At 41.5% G+C, this 18,235-nt stretch overlaps 1 protein-coding gene across 1 annotated transcript; it reads left to right on the forward strand.

The window, feature by feature from the left end:
- Positions 1 to 1,607: 1,607 nt before the first annotated feature.
- Positions 1,608 to 13,259, forward strand: PNN (pinin, desmosome associated protein). Its single transcript, XM_063117833.1, has 9 exons — positions 1,608 to 1,786; positions 2,282 to 2,353; positions 4,483 to 4,551; positions 5,644 to 5,716; positions 5,798 to 5,892; positions 8,238 to 8,313; positions 10,088 to 10,243; positions 10,323 to 10,461; positions 10,880 to 13,259. The coding sequence occupies exons 1-9, from the start codon at positions 1,674 to 1,676 to the stop codon at positions 12,154 to 12,156; spliced, it is 2,070 nt and encodes a 689-aa protein (XP_062973903.1). The 5' UTR covers positions 1,608 to 1,673; the 3' UTR covers positions 12,157 to 13,259.
- The last annotated feature ends 4,976 nt before the right edge of the window (positions 13,260 to 18,235 follow it).

Genomic DNA, 18,235 nt, shown 5'->3' on the forward strand with positions numbered 1-18,235 from the left:
TGTCCATCAGTATTGCCATGATTGGAGGAGTAGCTGCACAATTGATATGGACTCTGAAGAATCAGTTGTCACTGTTCCTGGATTAATTATTCTTAATACATTGTTTGTGTATTGTTGAATAGCTATTGCATTTGGATATTAAACTTGCACTGCAGTCAGACACAATCGTAATAGCAAAGAATGTTTAAAACGTTTACAGTTCTGATTTGGAAATGTAATGCTCTGGGGGGGGGTGTTTAATGAGACTGTGATACTCTATACTTAAGTGTAAATTGTCTAACAGGAGTGTTGCTAGGTCTGGACCCAAATCTATTTCCCAGGGCCTGCCTGTCTATTGGTGCCAAAGGAGAATTGTTTTCTTGGCTTAATTGCCATGTAAGGGGCAATTTTCAAGGGGATTGCAGCAGGGGAGAGAAGTGCCAACTCTGTTGCCACTGTTCCTGAATGTATACTTCTTGGTCTTTCTTTATTCATCAGTCAGATCATCACCTTGCCAGGACATAGATTTCAGGAGGCCACGACCTCTGCCAGAATATGAACCTCTTAAGAATGGCCACCCCTGGAGATGTATGGATCTTACTGGACTGCAGAATCTCTGCAGAGAGCCTGTGGGAGAATTTTGCTAGTCTTTTGCAGGTCTTGTCACTGGCCTGGCCCTTGTGGATCACTGGAATGTGTAACTGATCAGGGCCTTCAACAGAACTGGCCATGCTGGCTGGGGGATGACAGTTGTTCCCAGAGCCTTGACTGTCCATTGGTAGGAGTTGTTGTCCAGCATATCCGGAAGGCTCAACCCTGGTCTATTCTGTGGCTCTAAGATTAGCAAAACTAATTCCTGCTGCTTCTCTATTTGGTGGCCTGTTGCTCCCACTGCTTGAATTTTTGGCTCTGTACCCAAATAAATAGATAATACAGCAGGTACAAAGCAGGAAACAGCAGGAATTACTGGGGACACATTTTTAAAAATTAATGTTTATAGCCCATCACACCAATTCTGGTTTATGCTACTTAGTTGCACTTGCCATTTTTAAATCCTAATCCTGCGGCTGTTTATTCAAAATTCAGTGGGGCCACAGAATTCAATGGAGTTTACTTCTAGCAAGTAAGAGTGCATAGGATTGCAGCTTTATAAAATCTGGACATCACTCGCCCTTAGAAGTAAGCTTAATCCCGCCCCTTGCACTTCAAAGAACCTCATGACCCGAGGAGCGCGCGAAAACGCGTAAGGCAGGTCATGCGGTAGAGAGGGATGAATAAAAGGGCCTACCTCCAATTCCTGATTGGTTTACTTGAAAGACTAATTTGCTACTTGGTTGGTTATTTAAATGTCATTCTGCTCTGGCAATTAGGGATTGGCCAAAGGAGCAGAGCAAAGCGATTGCCGAGTGGTTGGGAGCAACGTCGCTCTATCGATATGGGTTCCTCACTGGCTAAGGAGGGAACTGGTGATTGGAGCAACCTTGTGGCATTTAATCTTACAAGGTTGGCGATTGGCTAGAGATTACTAGTGCCTGTTGGAGAGAGATGATGTCGCTCTAAAACTTGAGCACTTATTGGTGGATTGCTTGGAGGAAGCCACGTTACGTGAGGGTGGGCTGACTCCCCCCCGCCCTTACCCCCGCTGTGCTTTCTGCTGGGCCCTGGCTGACTAGGCCGCACTTGTGGTAGCCAGGATGGCGGTGGCTGTGCGGGCTCTACAGGAGCAGCTCGAGAAGGCCAAGGAAAGCCTCAAGCACGTCGATGAGAATATCCGCAAACTCACGGGCCGGGACCCCAACGATGTGCGGTGAGGCCGCAGGAGAGGAAGGCTGGCCGGCTGGGGTTCAGCGGAGGCCGGCACGCTAGTTAACCGAAGGGGCTCTTTTGCCGTTGCCCGCGTCTTTTCTCCCGATAAGGGGCATGGGGGGAGGGCGGAGTTCCTGCTGAGGCGTCGGTGACCCGATATTCGCATTAGCTTCGGACCTGCTGAGCCCTGAAGATAAATGAGGGGAGGTGGTTAAGGTCGTTCCCACCGATTGTAACCGGGGGGGGGGGGGAGAGAGTTGGGACAGCTGTGAGAGAAGCAGAAAGGAGGGGTCGCCTGGAAGGAATGGGGCGAGTCTTCACCGAAGGAGGCCTGCGAGTGAATCCGTTAGTGGTGCCCGCGTGAGTTGGGAAGCGGCGGCTGCGCTCTCAACAGGAGGCCGCCAGCGCCCTTCCTTTGATTGAAGGGTTGGTGCGGGTGTTTCTCTGTCTATTTCCCCCACTGGCTGTTATACTTTACTTGTGTTTTTTCCTCCAGGCCCGCTCAAGGTAGATTATTGACCATCACAGGCCCTGGTGGAGGTAGGGGGCGAGGAAGTATATTGCTGAGGTGAGAACCTACGGATCAGCAAATGAAACCACTTGTGTTCCCTGCAAGCAGCTCCTGTGCTTTCTGAAATGCTGGGTTCCGTTTTGACTATTTTTCCATTTTTCCGTTGCATGGAGAAATAAATATATTCGTTTAATGGCTAGAACTTTGAGAAGCTTATGTATTGTATTTATTTGATTTAACATTTTAAGAATCTGTGCCTAACTGCTAGAGCTGTGCTGGGGGTGTAGAGAGGAAATCTCTGCAAACAGCCCCAATCATCCTCCCCTCAGGCAGTTATGCAAATAACTGGGATGCTCACCCATTGCTTTCATTGCCTCTGTTTCTCTCTGCCACTGAAGTTACATGCCACAGTGCTTCACTTTTAACTGTAGAGAGCTTTGCTCATTTCAGATTAGGAGAGAAAAAGTATATAGTTGCCTTCGAACCATAGGATAGTAGATTTGGAAGGGGTCTATAAAGCCATCTAGTACAATCCCCTGCTCAATGCAGGCCTTAACATGGATTATGCACAGAGACCAGCATAGGAGAGAGAATAATGGGCTCAAGTTACAGGAAGCCAGATTCCGGCTGGACATCAGGAAAAACGTCCTGACTGTTGGAGCAGTACGACAATGGAACTAGTTACCTAGGGAGGTTGTGGGCTCTCCCACACTGGAGGTATTCAAGAGGCAGCTGGACAACCATCTGTCAGGTATGCTTTAGGGTGGATTACTGCATTGAGCAGGGAGTTGGACTCGATGGCCTTATAAGCCCCTTTCAACTCTACTATTCTATGATTCTAATGTGCCATTTGGACTCCTCTTTCGAACATTGTTACTGCCCCAGAGTAGGTAAGGTAATAGTAATATCAGGGGCTGTTCAAAGAACTACAAATCTTCTGCATTGTTGCAGCCTAATAGTGGCGTAGTATGTTGACCTGGGCATTGCCTTGCTTGGTTCACATGGGGTGGTTCATAGTTCTAGCTTTCAAGATGATTGAGATGTTCATTACTTTAATCTTAATTTTAATACTGGGAAGTTGCTGCATTTACCTACTTACTAAAGAACCTTTTGAAGGCTGTTAAAACTAAGAAGCTACTATTGATAATTTTCCATAGAGTACTTATAGGATGCCTGAATAAGTATTTGTATGGCTTGGAGGCTAGCAAACCATGGCTGCCTGCAAAGGCTTCTGGGTGAATGGCTGCTTCTGCTTCTAAACTAGCAAACTGTTACTGCCTTTTGTACCAGTCAGCAACATTCCTTTGTGTTATGGGAAAGATGGGTCAAAACACAATTGCAGTGATCTCATGAGAACCTCAGGTGTCTTATCAGGAGCCTCTAACGAGCTGACAATCCAAGGTGGTTCATTTGAAAAGCTGACTATAACACCCTTAGAAACCCAATTAGTGGGTCTTGCCCGTGCTAAAGAAATGCCAGGTAGTGCTTATGCTACAGACTCCAGTGATGAGAAGAACTGCTTTGTTATTAGTAGCTATGCAATCCATCACTTGTTTAACTTGGCAGCAGTGCCAAGTTCAGTTATGCTGTAATTGTTCTTGTGCCCAGGGGTGGGGGTCCAGATTTTGCCGAAGGGTCTTTTGTGCAGGAAGCTTTCACAGTCTAGTCCACTTGTATTAAGATACGTGTAATATCCTAATAAATTAGTCTCCTTATAAGTAAACCTGTGAGTCTGACTATTGTCTCCTCGGCAACCTGAAAGCCCACAGCCGGGGCAATACAGTAATACATAAGAATATAGTGGCTGCTGCCTCCAGCTTGCTGCTATGAGATAATCCTCAAAGTTTCTCTCAGCCTAAAACTAGCACTGGGAATAGAGCTATGTTCACAGACACCCAGAATGTGAACCTGTGGTGGCTGAACATTTGGTAGCTAATAAGGGCTACAGGCTTTAAATCTAGATGAGATGTGTTTCCTAATAATAAATACTTCATTACTTTAAACACCATTACACTGTGGAGGCTACACATGCAGTTCTATCTCTCTTACATAGGTAGTTGTTTCTCACCTCAGGTGAATGCTGAATTGGATGGCTGTTCTAAAGCTTGTTAAATACAAAGCAAGATGGGTTCTTGGCTTTAAAAACTTGCTTAGGGCATGGTGGTCTGACCTGCTGTTCATTTCAGGCGTGGATTCTCGGATAGCGGAGGAGGACCCCCAGCCAAACAGAGGGATTTGGAAGGGGCGACCAATAGGTGAGTAGAGAATGGAATAGAGTTAGGTTTAAGAACACGATAACTATTTTTGCATCCACCCAATTCAGAATATTTCTACTATTATATGCTGCTCTTCTGCCAAACCATCCAAAGTACTCTACAGTTTAAAATAATGGCTTACAAACTAAGGTATGATACACAAGGAACACGGAGGGGGCGATTACAGTTGGATGCCAACTGTTCCATAAAGTTACGTAATTATTCCTATGGGAATTAAATTAGTATTATATTTCAATACCGCCCACTAGCAGAAGCTCTCTGGGCAGTTTACAGTATATCATATACATTGTCTTAATTAAGTCCCATTATCCTCGTATGCATAAGAAACATGCATTTGAGTCTGCTGTCTTTTCAGTAGAAGAGCACATTTCTAGTCCTTGAACAAATTGTAAATGGTTGCACTGCATCATTTTCTATAGAAACAAAAGCAGTTAGGGTGCGAAGACGTATTTTCTTTCAAATGTGATAAAGCAGTGTGTTCAGCAAGCAGCTGTTTAGCAAGCAGCTGTTTTCCTAGTCTTGAAGCTATTTTCCACATTACCAGATCTCCACAGTAATTGAACATGAAGTATCCTTAACTGCTCTTGTTTGAAAAACAGTATAACTAATGTCAATATTTTATGGGCAAAAGCTTTGTAGCTAGCTGGGGTTCAGAGCTCTGCATGAAGATCTCCTATGGATCTCCTTTGCTGTTCCCCAAAGTTAGGACACTGTACTGAGTAGTATATGAAAAATCAGCAATCAGAGCAGTTCAGTGAGCAGAAATACCTGTATTTCATGTATATTACAATGTATTCTAATGTGTTTAAATCATCTTGTGAACTGCCTTAGAGATATTTTAAAATAGGTAAGTAGTATATAAATCTATTAAATAAATTATAAAACATTCACAGGGGCCTCAGTGGATCCCAAAAAATAACTTGATAAAGAAGTAGGATTAAAGTAATTTTGAAGTACAGTCTTGAAGTGTCTTAGAGAGAGGAAGTTGTCTTGGTTTTGTTGAAATTATTTTCTAAGCCTGTTCAAACCTCCTTGAGAATTCAAGATTTTGATACTTTGTTTTAAATTTAGGTTGGCTGGGGAACGTCGGACAAGGAGAGAATCACGCCATGAAAGCGACGCAGAGGATGATGATGTTAAAAAAGTAAAGCATACCTAAAATTTGGGGGAGGGGGGAGAAATGTGAAAATGTTCTCATTAACCTAGCTTTGACCTATCCTTGCAGCCAGCGTTGCAGTCTTCAGTTGTTGCTACCTCCAAAGAGCGAACACGTCGAGACCTTATTCAAGATCAGACTATGGATGAAAAGGGGAAACAAAGGTATCTTATGTTGTTCTTTAATTTGTTCTTTCGTGGGTCATTAAGATGTTCAGATTCCAAGGACAACGTTTGAATCATGAACAAGCATAGTCTACATGAAAAGCCAGAATCTTTCCCTCTCTGATTTTTTTTCAAGAGACAGCTTGTTCTATCTTAGCCTGTTTTTTTACATACTATCTTAGCCTGCTTTTAAAAAGATGTGTGCATACTCCCCCAGGCAACTTATTTGAGATTGAGATTGTATGTGTCAAATCTAGCCCACAGTTAGTGGAGTATTATCTTTGCATTGCCTTGCACAGTTCATATGTAAGACAAAATAAGACTTTGGTAAAGATATGACAGTCTGATCTCAGACTGTTGTTTATGAATGTTTTAAAGCCATTTATTTTATGGATTTTTGTTCCACTTTTTTGTCATAGGCAGGCAATATACAAAGCAGCATACAGAATTTCTAAAAACATAAATATGCTCCTGTTTATATTTGATGCTTTTTTTTTGTTTGCAAGGAAGTCTTTGACCTGGTTCACACACAGTGTTTGTTGTCCTATCCAGATGATCAAACAAACTGTGGTTTGTTTTCTCAGTCCTTGGGTAGTTTGTTTCTTCATCCTTCATTTGCTCCCTCCCTGTATCCCAGTGCCTTTGGAGCTCTAGGGTACTGGCATGTATTGCAGCTGGGTCAACACTTTTGTCTGCTGCCTCTGTAGCCTGGCCAAACAACCCAACAGTAAATCATGAGTTCTCTTTCTGGGTTGTTTGTGGTTAAGAAACCATTGAATGCTGGGAATTATTTTGTTCCATCATACTTCATATCAGATTTGGGCTGATGGAGGAGGAATTTCCAATATAAGCCAAGAATATAGGTCTATGATACCAGTATATAATGTTAGTGTTCTAGACACTAGTTGCTCAAGCTGCTCAAACAAAAGCCAAAGCTGATGTTTACTGGTGTCTTTCCATGAGATGGAAAATAACGTTCATGTGACCTTCATATTTTGTAAAACCATGAGTGTTCATAACTGGGAGTGATAAACAGAATTCAAAGCTTAAACAACTAGATAGTGTAAAAGAAGAGCATGCAGTCCCTCAGATGTTCTTAGTGGATCATCTTCATGATATACAGAAAGGTGGTTCCTAAAGACTGGGGCTGGATCCCTGTGACGTCACAGTTCTGGGTCTCCAGTATGTTAGGCTATAACAACAGCCTACAGTGTGCTGATATAATTGATCTTGCAAGCTTATGTCTTTTCTCTGGCTTATTTGTATGCAGAAATGCTGTCTTAGTGTGCCTAAATACTGAGTTTTGACTGTTTTATAGAATCATGGATTCAGTTTTAAGAGATAAGCATCGGTTTTACTTCAGTACATCATTAAGTCAATCTGCATTTTAAGAAGCCTACTATAGTTGAAGTTAAATTCTAATTTCTGTTCCAAACACCAAACTGCAGTTACACGATGTTTGTAGCATTCACCAAGCTCCACTCAAAGCACTTGTATGTATAGGAATTTGACTCCAGTAAAGATAATCCACTGCAGTCAAGATTTCCAATGAAAATGTTGTAGTGAGGCAGACATTTGAGTGTATTAATGTTGGGACTGATTTCTTTCCCAGCAAAGTACACCCCAATACATCCCTGCTTCCTATTTACAACTCTTGTGTTGTCTGAGCCAAGGTTCTCAGATTTCAGTAGCGAGCCATCAACAAAGACTTCAGTCAAAAAGGTGAATGCAGGCATCTGCACTTAAAATGTAAATTAGGTTAACTTCTATGGCTTGCTGTTGTTCCTGAACATCTTGGGTCTTTGAGGCAGAGTTTATTATTTAGAATATTTTTGGAGGCTGGATTGATTTTAATCATCCAGAAAAGGTGTCCCTATTTGCTGATTTCCCCCTCCTTTTGCAGCCTCCAGCATCACCTCCCCCATTATTCCACAGGGTCCCCTAACTCTCAGGAGTAGATTTTTAGGGTGAATAGGGATTGCGGGGTGGGGGGGGCAATGAGTGAAGATTGCTTCCTCCTTTGTTAGCTAACAGAAAAGCTCTGCTGAATCAAAAGCCTTCAGTTGATGGAAGGCACCCATCCATCAATGGGAGGCTTTTGCTGGATCCAGTAACTGTGGCATTTTAACATTGTGTATTAAACAACATGCTTTTGTTGAGAGAACTGTCGGCTCACTCTGTCCCTAGTTACCCTCTCATGTTGCAGTAGGAACTTGAGTGGCTATGTTGATTTTATAAAAATAGCTTTTGCTAGTATTAACTTGGAAAATCTTAACATTTTGATTAATTTATAATAAAAACTTTTAAATCTGGTATAATTATTCTTTCCCCCCCTTTTCTGACAGGAATCGGCGTATATTTGGTCTGTTGATGGGTACTCTTCAGAAGTTCAAACAAGAATCAACAGTTGCTACTGAGAGGGTATTAATACCTAGCAAATTGTGGAGAAGGAATATGTACTGATTTCATACAATTGACATTTCTATACCATATTTTGAGAAGAATTCTACTTCTACTGGCCTAATCGCTTTCTAACCATGTGTGTTGCCTCACTTTTGAAAGGGTTAAGACTTTCAAAAGGTCTTTCTGCTATTTTTAGTTTAAAGGCAAGCAGAGAGAGCTCTGAGACATGATTTCTTAGAAATTAGTCCTGTTAAATTCAATAAAATGTAATTGATCTACAAATACAGTACCAAGTAATTATCCTACACTTAATTCTGGCAATCTGCTGGGGAAACCTTAGCATACTTGTCAGTACTACCCTCCACTCCTCAATTTAAGATTACCTTGCTGGACACACAAGGAATTATTGTATTTTACCTCTTTGGAGTAGGTGGTGAGAAAGCCAAGCCTCACAATCACTAGAAGCAATTGCTGGTAAACAACTCCAGCCAGAATTTGAGGACCTCTGGACTTCTTAGTACAAATTAGAATTTCAGCCTTAGGTAAAACATCTTGTATCAAGACTCAGTGCTGACTTGAATTCATGATCACAGATATCAGAGCCAGATATGCAGTGCATGGATGAGAATAGCATTCTGCCCACAGACAGAGCTCCTGCTCACAGAAAGCACTTCTGCCCAGTCTTCAGGAATCCCTTTTCCCCCTCAGCTCCCGAGGCTGCTAAGGAGGCCAACTCAGGGACAGCAGGGAAATTGTAATCACTGATCAGATATTGTTAGGAAACGGTTGTTACTTTTGCCTACGGTATATGTTTATGCCATAAAATATATAGCATTTCGAATTAATAGTTTTATTTGACTTTACCCCAAAAACAAAAGAAACCACTAGTAGTGCATTCAATTTATAAATGTTTATAGATTTAAACATTTTTAATTCTAAAATTTAAAACTTTATAAGATACAAACAGGTTTTAAAGTGTGAAACGTTTTGGTATAAAACACCAGCTTCTTTCGCAAACAAGAGTATGGTGCAGTACTTCTTATAAGCTAATCAGGAACAGTCCAAACCTAAATGAGGGATCATGGATTAGCAATCAGCACTTACAGTCAGTCAAGCCACAAGATGTACCACCTATGAAAAGGAATATATTATTGAATTGTAACTGCACACCTTGTGCTAGTGAAAAGACAGGTAGTAAAGAAGAAGATTCAGAAAGCTGTTGGGGTTTCTACAGTTAATTATGCCGAGGAATCGAAACAAAAGGCATAAAACTGGCAGAGGCTAAATCTGTTTAAATGATAAGGGGATGTGTACAGTTCAGGGGCTATTTATAAAATTGAGTGTTTGAAATTTCACTTCTTTTACATTTGTGAAACTGGAAGACCTAAAAGGAGCACTTGGCTGAAACATGGTGTTGGTTTTAATCCATGTTCCCTCATTGAGGTTTAACCTGTTCCTGATTGGTTCTAGCTTACTTCATAAGTGATATTGTAGCATACTCTTGTTTGTGACTGAACCTGGTGTTTTATACCAAAATGTTTCATATTTTAAAATATGTTTGTATATGTATATTTTAAAATTTTGAAGTTATAAAATTATAGATTTTTAAATATATGCATTACTAGTGGTTGTTTTGTTTTTGTAGTGCTGTATCATGCACATTGCCTGCATATTGGTTATTTGACTTTAAAAAATTGCATTGGTTAAGTTTGTCTATTTTGATAATCATAGTATTAGTAATAGTGGTTTTACTGGAACCATGAAGCAATCTCAAACTGTTTCTCCGCCTCAGCAAAAAAGACGGCAAGAAATTGAACAGAAACTTGAAGTCCAGGCAGAGGAAGAGAGAAAGCAAGTTGAAAATGAGAGGCGAGAACTCTTTGAAGAAAGACGTGCTAAACAAACAGAGCTGCGGCTGTTAGAACAAAAAGTTGAACTTGCTCAGTTGGTGAGTCCGAATTCGGCAGTTGCTATCTATTTGTGTTGTGTATGATACTGAAGAATCACATTTTCTTTTTGTTTACCAGCAAGAAGAATGGAATGAACATAACGCCAAAATAATTAAATACATAAGAACAAAGACAAAGCCTCACCTGTTTTACACACCTGGCAGAATGTGTCCTGCTACGCAGAAGATGTTTGATGATTCTCAAAAAAAATTAAACGGTATGTTGTGGCCAGTAGAATAGATGTGTTCTATTTTTATGCAAAGTTTTCATTTCTTCATTTCAGTAGTTAGCGTTAAACTGATAGTGAGGAAACAGTAATGCATTTAAATTGAATTTTGTATAGGTAGACATGTTTTCAATGTATACAACTTATTTTAGCTTGAAGTTCTTACTGCTGGTAACTAACATATAGCCTGTAACTTGTACATTGTTAGTGTGGGCAATGGGTTCCTGCAGCAAGTCCATATGGCAAAATATGCACGCTTGTCACATGATACTTAATTGAGGGCACATAAAGTTTTTGCAAGGATTATCATTTCTCTGAAATTTCCCTTGTGGCTCAAATGATCAGTAAGTTCATCAGAACTCTGTTAATTATCCATGTCAAGCTTAGTGTGTGTTCTCTCATTCTTCAGCACTGTTTGAAAGTAGGCGCATTGAATTTGCTGAGCAAATTAACAAAATGGAGGCCAGGCCCAGACGACAATCTATGAAGGAAAAAGAACACCAGGAGGTGCAGAAAGAAGAAAAGAAGGAAGACCAGAACAAGGAGCAGGAAGAGGGTAAGGCGGTTCAGCAGGTGGAAGAGATGGAGACAGGTAATCAGAGCAATAATATAGAAATGGAAGAAGTAGGGGAGGAAAAGGAGGTAGGTGCTAGTCATAGTGATGGGGAGATAGAACAGGAGGAGGAAGAACAGAAAGAGGAAATGGAGGTTAAGGTAGAAGAGGGAGCAGAGGTTCAAGAGAACGACAGGCAGGAAAATCAGGAGGAGGAAGTTGTGTTAGTGAAAGAAAGTGAAAGTATTCTGCCAATAGATGGAGAACAGGATGTGATGGAAACTAATGAGGCAGATCATGCAGAGCCACTAGGAAATGAGAATAGTAAAGAAGTGGAACCAGAAGTGGAGTGTAATGCTCAGCCTGAGCAGGAAGGGCCCATTGCTGCCCTGGAGAAAGAGGAAGCCAGCAAGCCAGAAGTTGAAGCTGAACCAGAGGAGGCAGAAGAGAAGGAGCCTGAATCCACTCCAGTATCGGAGGCTGAGGCCCAGCCTCAGTCAGAGCCTGTGCTTCGGCCACAGCCTCCACCACTGTTGGAATCCACTCAAGACCAAGAGCCTCAGGTAGACAAAGAAGAATCTGTAGTGCCTGAAAAGCTGCCTGAAATTCAGGCAGACCAAGTCCAGGCAGTAGCTGTAGAAATCAAGAACAAGAATAGGAGTAGAAGCAGGGGAAGAGCAAGGAACAAAACCAGCAAGAGTCGAAGTCGGAGTACTAGTAGTAGCACTAGTAGTACTAGCTCCACAAGTAGTAGTAGTGGCAGCAGTTCTAGCAGTGGCACCAGTAGCAGTCGGAGTAGTTCCAGCAGCAGTAGCAGCACTAGTGGAACTACCAGTCGAGAGAGTAGTAGTAGTTCTAGTACTAGTGAGAGCAGAAGTCGAAGCAGAGGGCGTGGTGGGCCCAATAGGGACAGAAAACGTAGAAGGAGTGTAGATCGGAAGAGAAGGGATAATTCAGGAGTAGACAGGAGTCACAAGTCTTCAAAGGGTAGCAGCAGAGATGCAAAAGGATCAAAGGATAAAAGTTCAAGGTCGGACAGAAAGAGGTCTATATCAGAAAGTAGTCGGTCAGGCAAAAGAACTTCACGGAGTGAAAGAGACCGTAAATCAGACAGGAAAGACAAAAGGCGTTGACAGAAGAGACCAGGCTCCCTAGCCTAATCTTTGCAGCGGAAGATTACTTGAGTGAAAGGATTCCATGTGAGGAAGAAAAGGCTGCCTTAATTGCATGCTGTATAAAATCTTTTGGAAAAATGCAGACTCTTTACCAGGCAATTCTTGTGCTTTTTACATGGTTTTGTAAAAGGTTACTTATCAGAGTATGTGAAGATACAGATGTGTACAAATAAAAGAATTGACAACCCCACCATCTTTTTAAATATGCTCTACTTAAGAGTTTCTGTATATTTTAATAGATAAACCATTACATTTGTGTGATTTCAATTCTGTATCATAAGTCCTTTTTTGTAGAAATAAATGTGCATTTTACAGAGGTTTGAGAGAGCTGTTGCCGCTTCATCTTGCATAGAAATCTTTCTCGCTCTAATGGCATACTTCACGCAGAACATTATTCTAGTCATTAATTTCCCCCCTCTCATTGCTAACAAACTAAATTCCCAATTCCTATGAAGGGACACAGGCCTGTGCTTAATTCAGGTATATATATTTTCCTGTGCTTTCACTTTACAATGATTCTAGCTTTTACTAATGTCCCTTGATGAGCTAACTGGCCATATATCAGAGCATAATAGGGATATCATGCCAAATCTAATTTGGATATCTAAAGTTTGTTTAGGAACTCCTGTAGATATTCCCAAGGCCTTGCCTTTCTCCTAGTGCTAGGGTAATGCTTAGAACATTTTTAAAGCTTGCATTTCCATTAATTTCTGTGCTTTGCTATATAATGGAGGAAGGCTATAAGTAACCTTCAAGACTAGATTATTGTTGGCCACAGACGAACCCTTCAAAGGCCAATAAATTAATCTTGGACTTACATGTATGTTGTGTTTTACCTGTTGAATGGAGAAACTGCACTCAAACTTGGAATTTCTGTAACAGCTAATGCAAATAGATGGCAATATAGCTGGTGTAAAGAGGTGACTTACTGTTTTTCAACTTTCTATAAAATTACAGTGTATTAATTAGCCTGTTCTGTAAAGTCCAAATAAAGGTAGCTTTATATACTATTGGCTGTATTCTGCATTTACTATAAATAAAAAGTGTGACATATCTGTTAATCATCTGCCCATACCAAATACTGACACAGGTTAGAATTCTTCCTCCCTGTCAATAAACATGCATTAAAGGGTGAGCAAAAGATCTTATCTTTTACGTAATTGACCACATTGTAAATATGAAATAGATTACGACTAGTCAGTAGATTAACTTATGGTCTATATTCCTGAAAGATGCTGGGAAAACAAATTTAAAGGTGTGGGGTATTTTAGCTGGTTTCCATTTATAGGTATGGCTGCAACTCAGTTGGAAATCTCTTAATGGAGTAAAACTGATCAAAGGAAGCTGCCATTAGTCCATCTAGTTCATTTCCTACATTGGCTACAGCAGCTCTCTAGGGTTGCTTTTTGTCCACCCCTGGACACACTTTTGAGCCTGTTATATAGGCATTTGGTGAACACTGCAGAGTCCACCCTTCTACATTATGCCTTTTGCTCTTTTTGTGACCTGCGTTTCCAGTATCCTCAAAAAGCACTATCCCTTTTTATCACTTATGCCTAATTCCTTAGACTAGGGGTGGGCAACTTGTGTCCCTCCTGATGTTTTGACCTGCAATTCCCATCGCCCCTCCCCATTGGCTATGCTGGCTAGGGCTGATGGGCAGTTCTAGGTCAAAACAGCTAGAGGAACATGAATTGCCTGTCCATTTTACTCCTTCTGTCCTCCCTATTCATCCTCTTCAGCTATTGACATTTACCCCTCTCACCGCAAACCTCATCCCAACTTCTGGATCACGTCCTCCCATTTGATACCTCCGTTCATGCTCTCATGGAGCTGACATCTCTAGAGAACAAGAGTTGGCTAATTTAATCCAGTGTATCCAATCGCCATATGAGTGCAAAATATTGGTTTAAGCTATTTTTTGCTATGTATTCCCCCCCCCCCCGACAATACTATTCACTTGATTTTGTGACGTTTACCTTAAATGTAATGTAATTGGCTACATAATCTTATTTTAAAGTGTCCTGACTAGTTGGGCACACTTTTTATGTACCTAAAAATTGCAGATTGTAAGCACCATTTTAAGAGGCATTCCTCTCGTTTTCAACAGAATGTATGTCTAAGGATGCCTGCTACAATACATGTAGTATCTTAACAAAGTGGGCTTCTTCCTTCAGAAATAGTTTTTACCTCTGCAGATTTGATAGGGGAAGGGTTGTAGGTTCAGCAGTAGAGCATAAGATTTAAATGCAGGAGGGCAAAGGATCAGTGTCCAGAATCTCCAAGTAGGGCTAGAAAAGGTGCATCTGGAAGTAAATCTTTAGATGTTTTGTACTTCAGCTCCCAGTATTCCTGACCATTAGCCATGTGGCTGAAACTTCTGGGAGTTGAAATCCAAAATGTCTGGAGGTCGACCTGCACATCCCTGTCCTAGGCAGTATCTATACGAGTGTGTAAAGCTGGAGCTTTGGGAGGAAGAATATAGGAAACTGGGTCAGAAGGATTATCAACACAATAGTACCAAGGAGCAAAGTGGAGGTGTTGGAAAAGGTTTGCCATTTATACAGAACAACAATGCAGAGAAGCAGAGAGGTGTAAAGTATCACAAAATGAATTTAAATGTAGGAAAGCAGAGGGATGGAGGTGCAAGGACTGGAACTTGGAAAGAAGGACAATAATGGTCTTCGCCTTCTGCATTTCAATTCTATTTACAATGCCACACACATACTGAAGCAGTATATAAATCTGGCCTCTGATGAAGTGGACAGTGTCCATGGAAGTTTATGCCATAATACATTTGTTAGTTTTAAAGGTGACACAAGACACTGTTTTTGCTACAAGACTATCACAGCTACCCCTCTGGAATTGTTTTCCTACCATGTCTCTCTTTAGAATTGAAAGTCTATGGGCAGAGAAATGTTTAGGTGCTTTATACATAATGTTTCAAACAAATTGTGTACGAGAAGGAGAGGGCAGCTATGACAATATCTGAGGGAGGAAGTCAAGTTTCAGTGAAGGCAAGTAGTTGGAAGCACTCAAAAGAGAAAAGGAATGTGGTTGCTTTCTGAATAAGGGAGTGACCATTCCAAAGGAAAGGGGAAAGGCAACTAACAGATAAGATTCAAAGAAGGGGTGACCTGACCTTGCATTTTTTCTGGAACCATTTCAAAATATAATTTCCCTCAAGCATTTTAAGTTCCAAAGGTTCTTTTTAATTGATTTGTGCTAGTTGAATAGTTTTTAAACTTTGTATTTTCTAAGTGTATTATCATTTGGCATTTGGCCTTTTATAATGTTATGTACACTGCCCGGGATACCTTGTGGATGAGGGGTGGTTTACAAAAATTTAAAAATAAATAATAAAGAGCAAACACTAGGAGGCTAGGAAAAACATACTCTTTTTTTAAATATGTATCCCACTTCATAGCCCCAAGAGGCTCAAAGCAGCTTACAAAGGTTCCTCAAAATAAGGTCCCATGAAAGTCTTGTGTTGGATGTCCCAAAAGTCTATGTTTGAACGTCACTTTAAGCCAGTGGTTCCCAAACTTTTTCAGGTAACCGTCCCCTTGGTTCCACAAACTCATGCCCAGTGCCCCCTACCCTACACTATAAAAATCATTATTCAGAATAGCGGTGTTCAACAACCCACTAAGGAAGATAATAACAAAAAAATTCAAAACAGTAACAAATAATTGAATATGTATTCAAAATCCAATTACATTTTTTTAATTTATTCAATTAAACATAATTGATGAACTTGATCCAGTGATATCATCTTTTCAAAGTCTGATAGTCATTTAGCAAGAATATTAGATATCACATTTAGTAACTAGGGAAGAGTACCTCACTATTCTGTAAATTCTTAATGTGATGGATGGGCTTGATGAAGTGATACCAGTTTCCCAATGTCTGGTTTAAAGTCACTTAACATGAGTCTTAAATCACCATATTTAATAATCTGGAGTCGATTTCTTTGCTTGGAGAGAAGTAGGCAGACCACACTAAAACCACATTCCACCAAATATGATGTTGGAAATGCAACCAGGAGCTTCTGAACCACTCTCCATAGTGCAGGATAGCGATCAGAAATTTCCTTCTGTAACCAAAACTCCTGGTACGGAAAAGACCACTTAGAACACCCCCCTGCCACCCCTTTGCCTCTTAGCGCCCCCCTATGCAATCCCACCGCCCCCAAGGGGGCAGTACCGCCCACTTTGGGAACCACTGCTTTAAGCCATGGTGGGTTAATAAACTACTCACTAGCTTATTTTTAAAATAAGCTACTGTTATCCCCACGTGATCAAACAAATAAGCTACTGTGTGACTCACTCTCCTGCATCTGTTCTGCTGCAGTCCCCCCACCCGAGCAGTGGCACGCAGTTTCACCTCTGAAGTGCTGGATGTTTGCAGGATCGGGACAAAATTTTTGTACCCAGCCTCCCTCAGTCAAACCTCTGCAATAACTCACCAAGGAGAGAAAATCCTAAGTGTTTCCAAAAGGGGGAGATGTCTAGAAAACCTTGGGAGTTTGCAGGATTGGGACCAAACGCCACACACAGAGGCTGGGTTCAGACAACACGATAATCAACAGGCGGGGGGGGGGGGGATGGACAACTGTTGGTTGAGTTGATTATTGTGTCGTGTGGGGAGGACACAACGGACAGTACATTAATTTTTTGAATTAAGCAATGCAAAAAGCAGTGGGCTGCTCTGTTTTTTATCCATTAATCAATTGATTAAAATGTCGGCAGGGGGGGTGGGCTCTCTCCCTCCGTCGAGTGCACTATTCCATTGGCCATAGAGTTCTCCAGCAGGAGCAGCCAAAAACACCCTGGCTGCTCCTGTACAGCCAGCATAACTCACAATTGCTGATGGGACCCATGGAGGGAGGAGCACCAGCAGCCCAGAAGGATGCTGGGACTCTCAGCTGTGTGACGGGGGAGGGGCAACATGCCGTGTGAGCACAGGAAAATGACTGCACTGTGAGTGTGTTATTCCCCCTTCGCCTAATATGTCGTCCGAACTCAGCCAGCATCTCCTAGCTGGGAGGCACCTGATCCACCAGCAAACCTGTGCATTTACTCCAGAAGAGCAAAAATCCTAAGTGTCCCCAAAAGGGAGAGATGCATAGAAAACCTTGGAGGTTTGCAGGATCAGGACCAAATCTCACAGCCAGCCTCCTCTACTACAGAGGAACACAATGCACTATGAAGCCCCAGCACCCTAACTCTGAAAGTGAAAATCCCAAGAACACCAAAAAGGAGAGATGCCTATAACACCTTGGGTGTTCGCAGGATCAGGACCAAATGTCATAGCTTTCCTCCTCTATACTGCTGGCTTGGTCCCTTTAATGTGTTCCTAATCAGTAAGCCAACAAACAGCAGAGCAGCAGCTGTTTTGGACTGCTCTTGCCCCACAGCTCTAGCCAGCGCAAATAACCCACACAGCAGAAGAACCAATAATGGGTTAAATAACCCACTCTGCAGACCACGGATTATCAGTGAGTTCTTTTAGCCAAATAAGCCACCATGGGCGATATGTGAACCCATGATGGGTTAATTAAGCTATCATGGGTTATCGTGTCGTCCAAACGCAGTCAGAGAAGACAGATGTTCTTGTGGAGCATCTTTCTTTTGGTAGGACTGTAATGGCAGTTGCCTGGACAGTGAGAGCTCTACTCTTTTCTGGAGCTAGAAGCCTGTTTAACAACCGGGATCCAGATGCTCTTTTGGTTGTATGCATATCCCACAAATAAAGCGTAGCCTTAAAGAAAGATATGTGGACAAACTGGAAATGAATGTACATTTATTATGCACAAAGGGCCTTCGTTATCTTAATGTTCTGTTTTAATTTGGTTTGAGATGACCTCCAAAAAAGGAAAATGCACTATGACAGCAGGCTTAGAAAAGTTTATTATGCTCTGAAATGGAGAGGAAGGTGTTATTTGTCCTGCCCAAGGCTGAGAGCCTGTAACTATATTTTTTGCTAAACGCATTCTAAAATAGGAGTAATTATAGTCATACCTGTCCCTCATAAA

This window comes from Elgaria multicarinata, chromosome 2 (genome assembly GCF_023053635.1).
Source record: "Elgaria multicarinata webbii isolate HBS135686 ecotype San Diego chromosome 2, rElgMul1.1.pri, whole genome shotgun sequence".
Taxonomy (NCBI): Eukaryota; Metazoa; Chordata; class Lepidosauria; order Squamata; family Anguidae; genus Elgaria; species Elgaria multicarinata.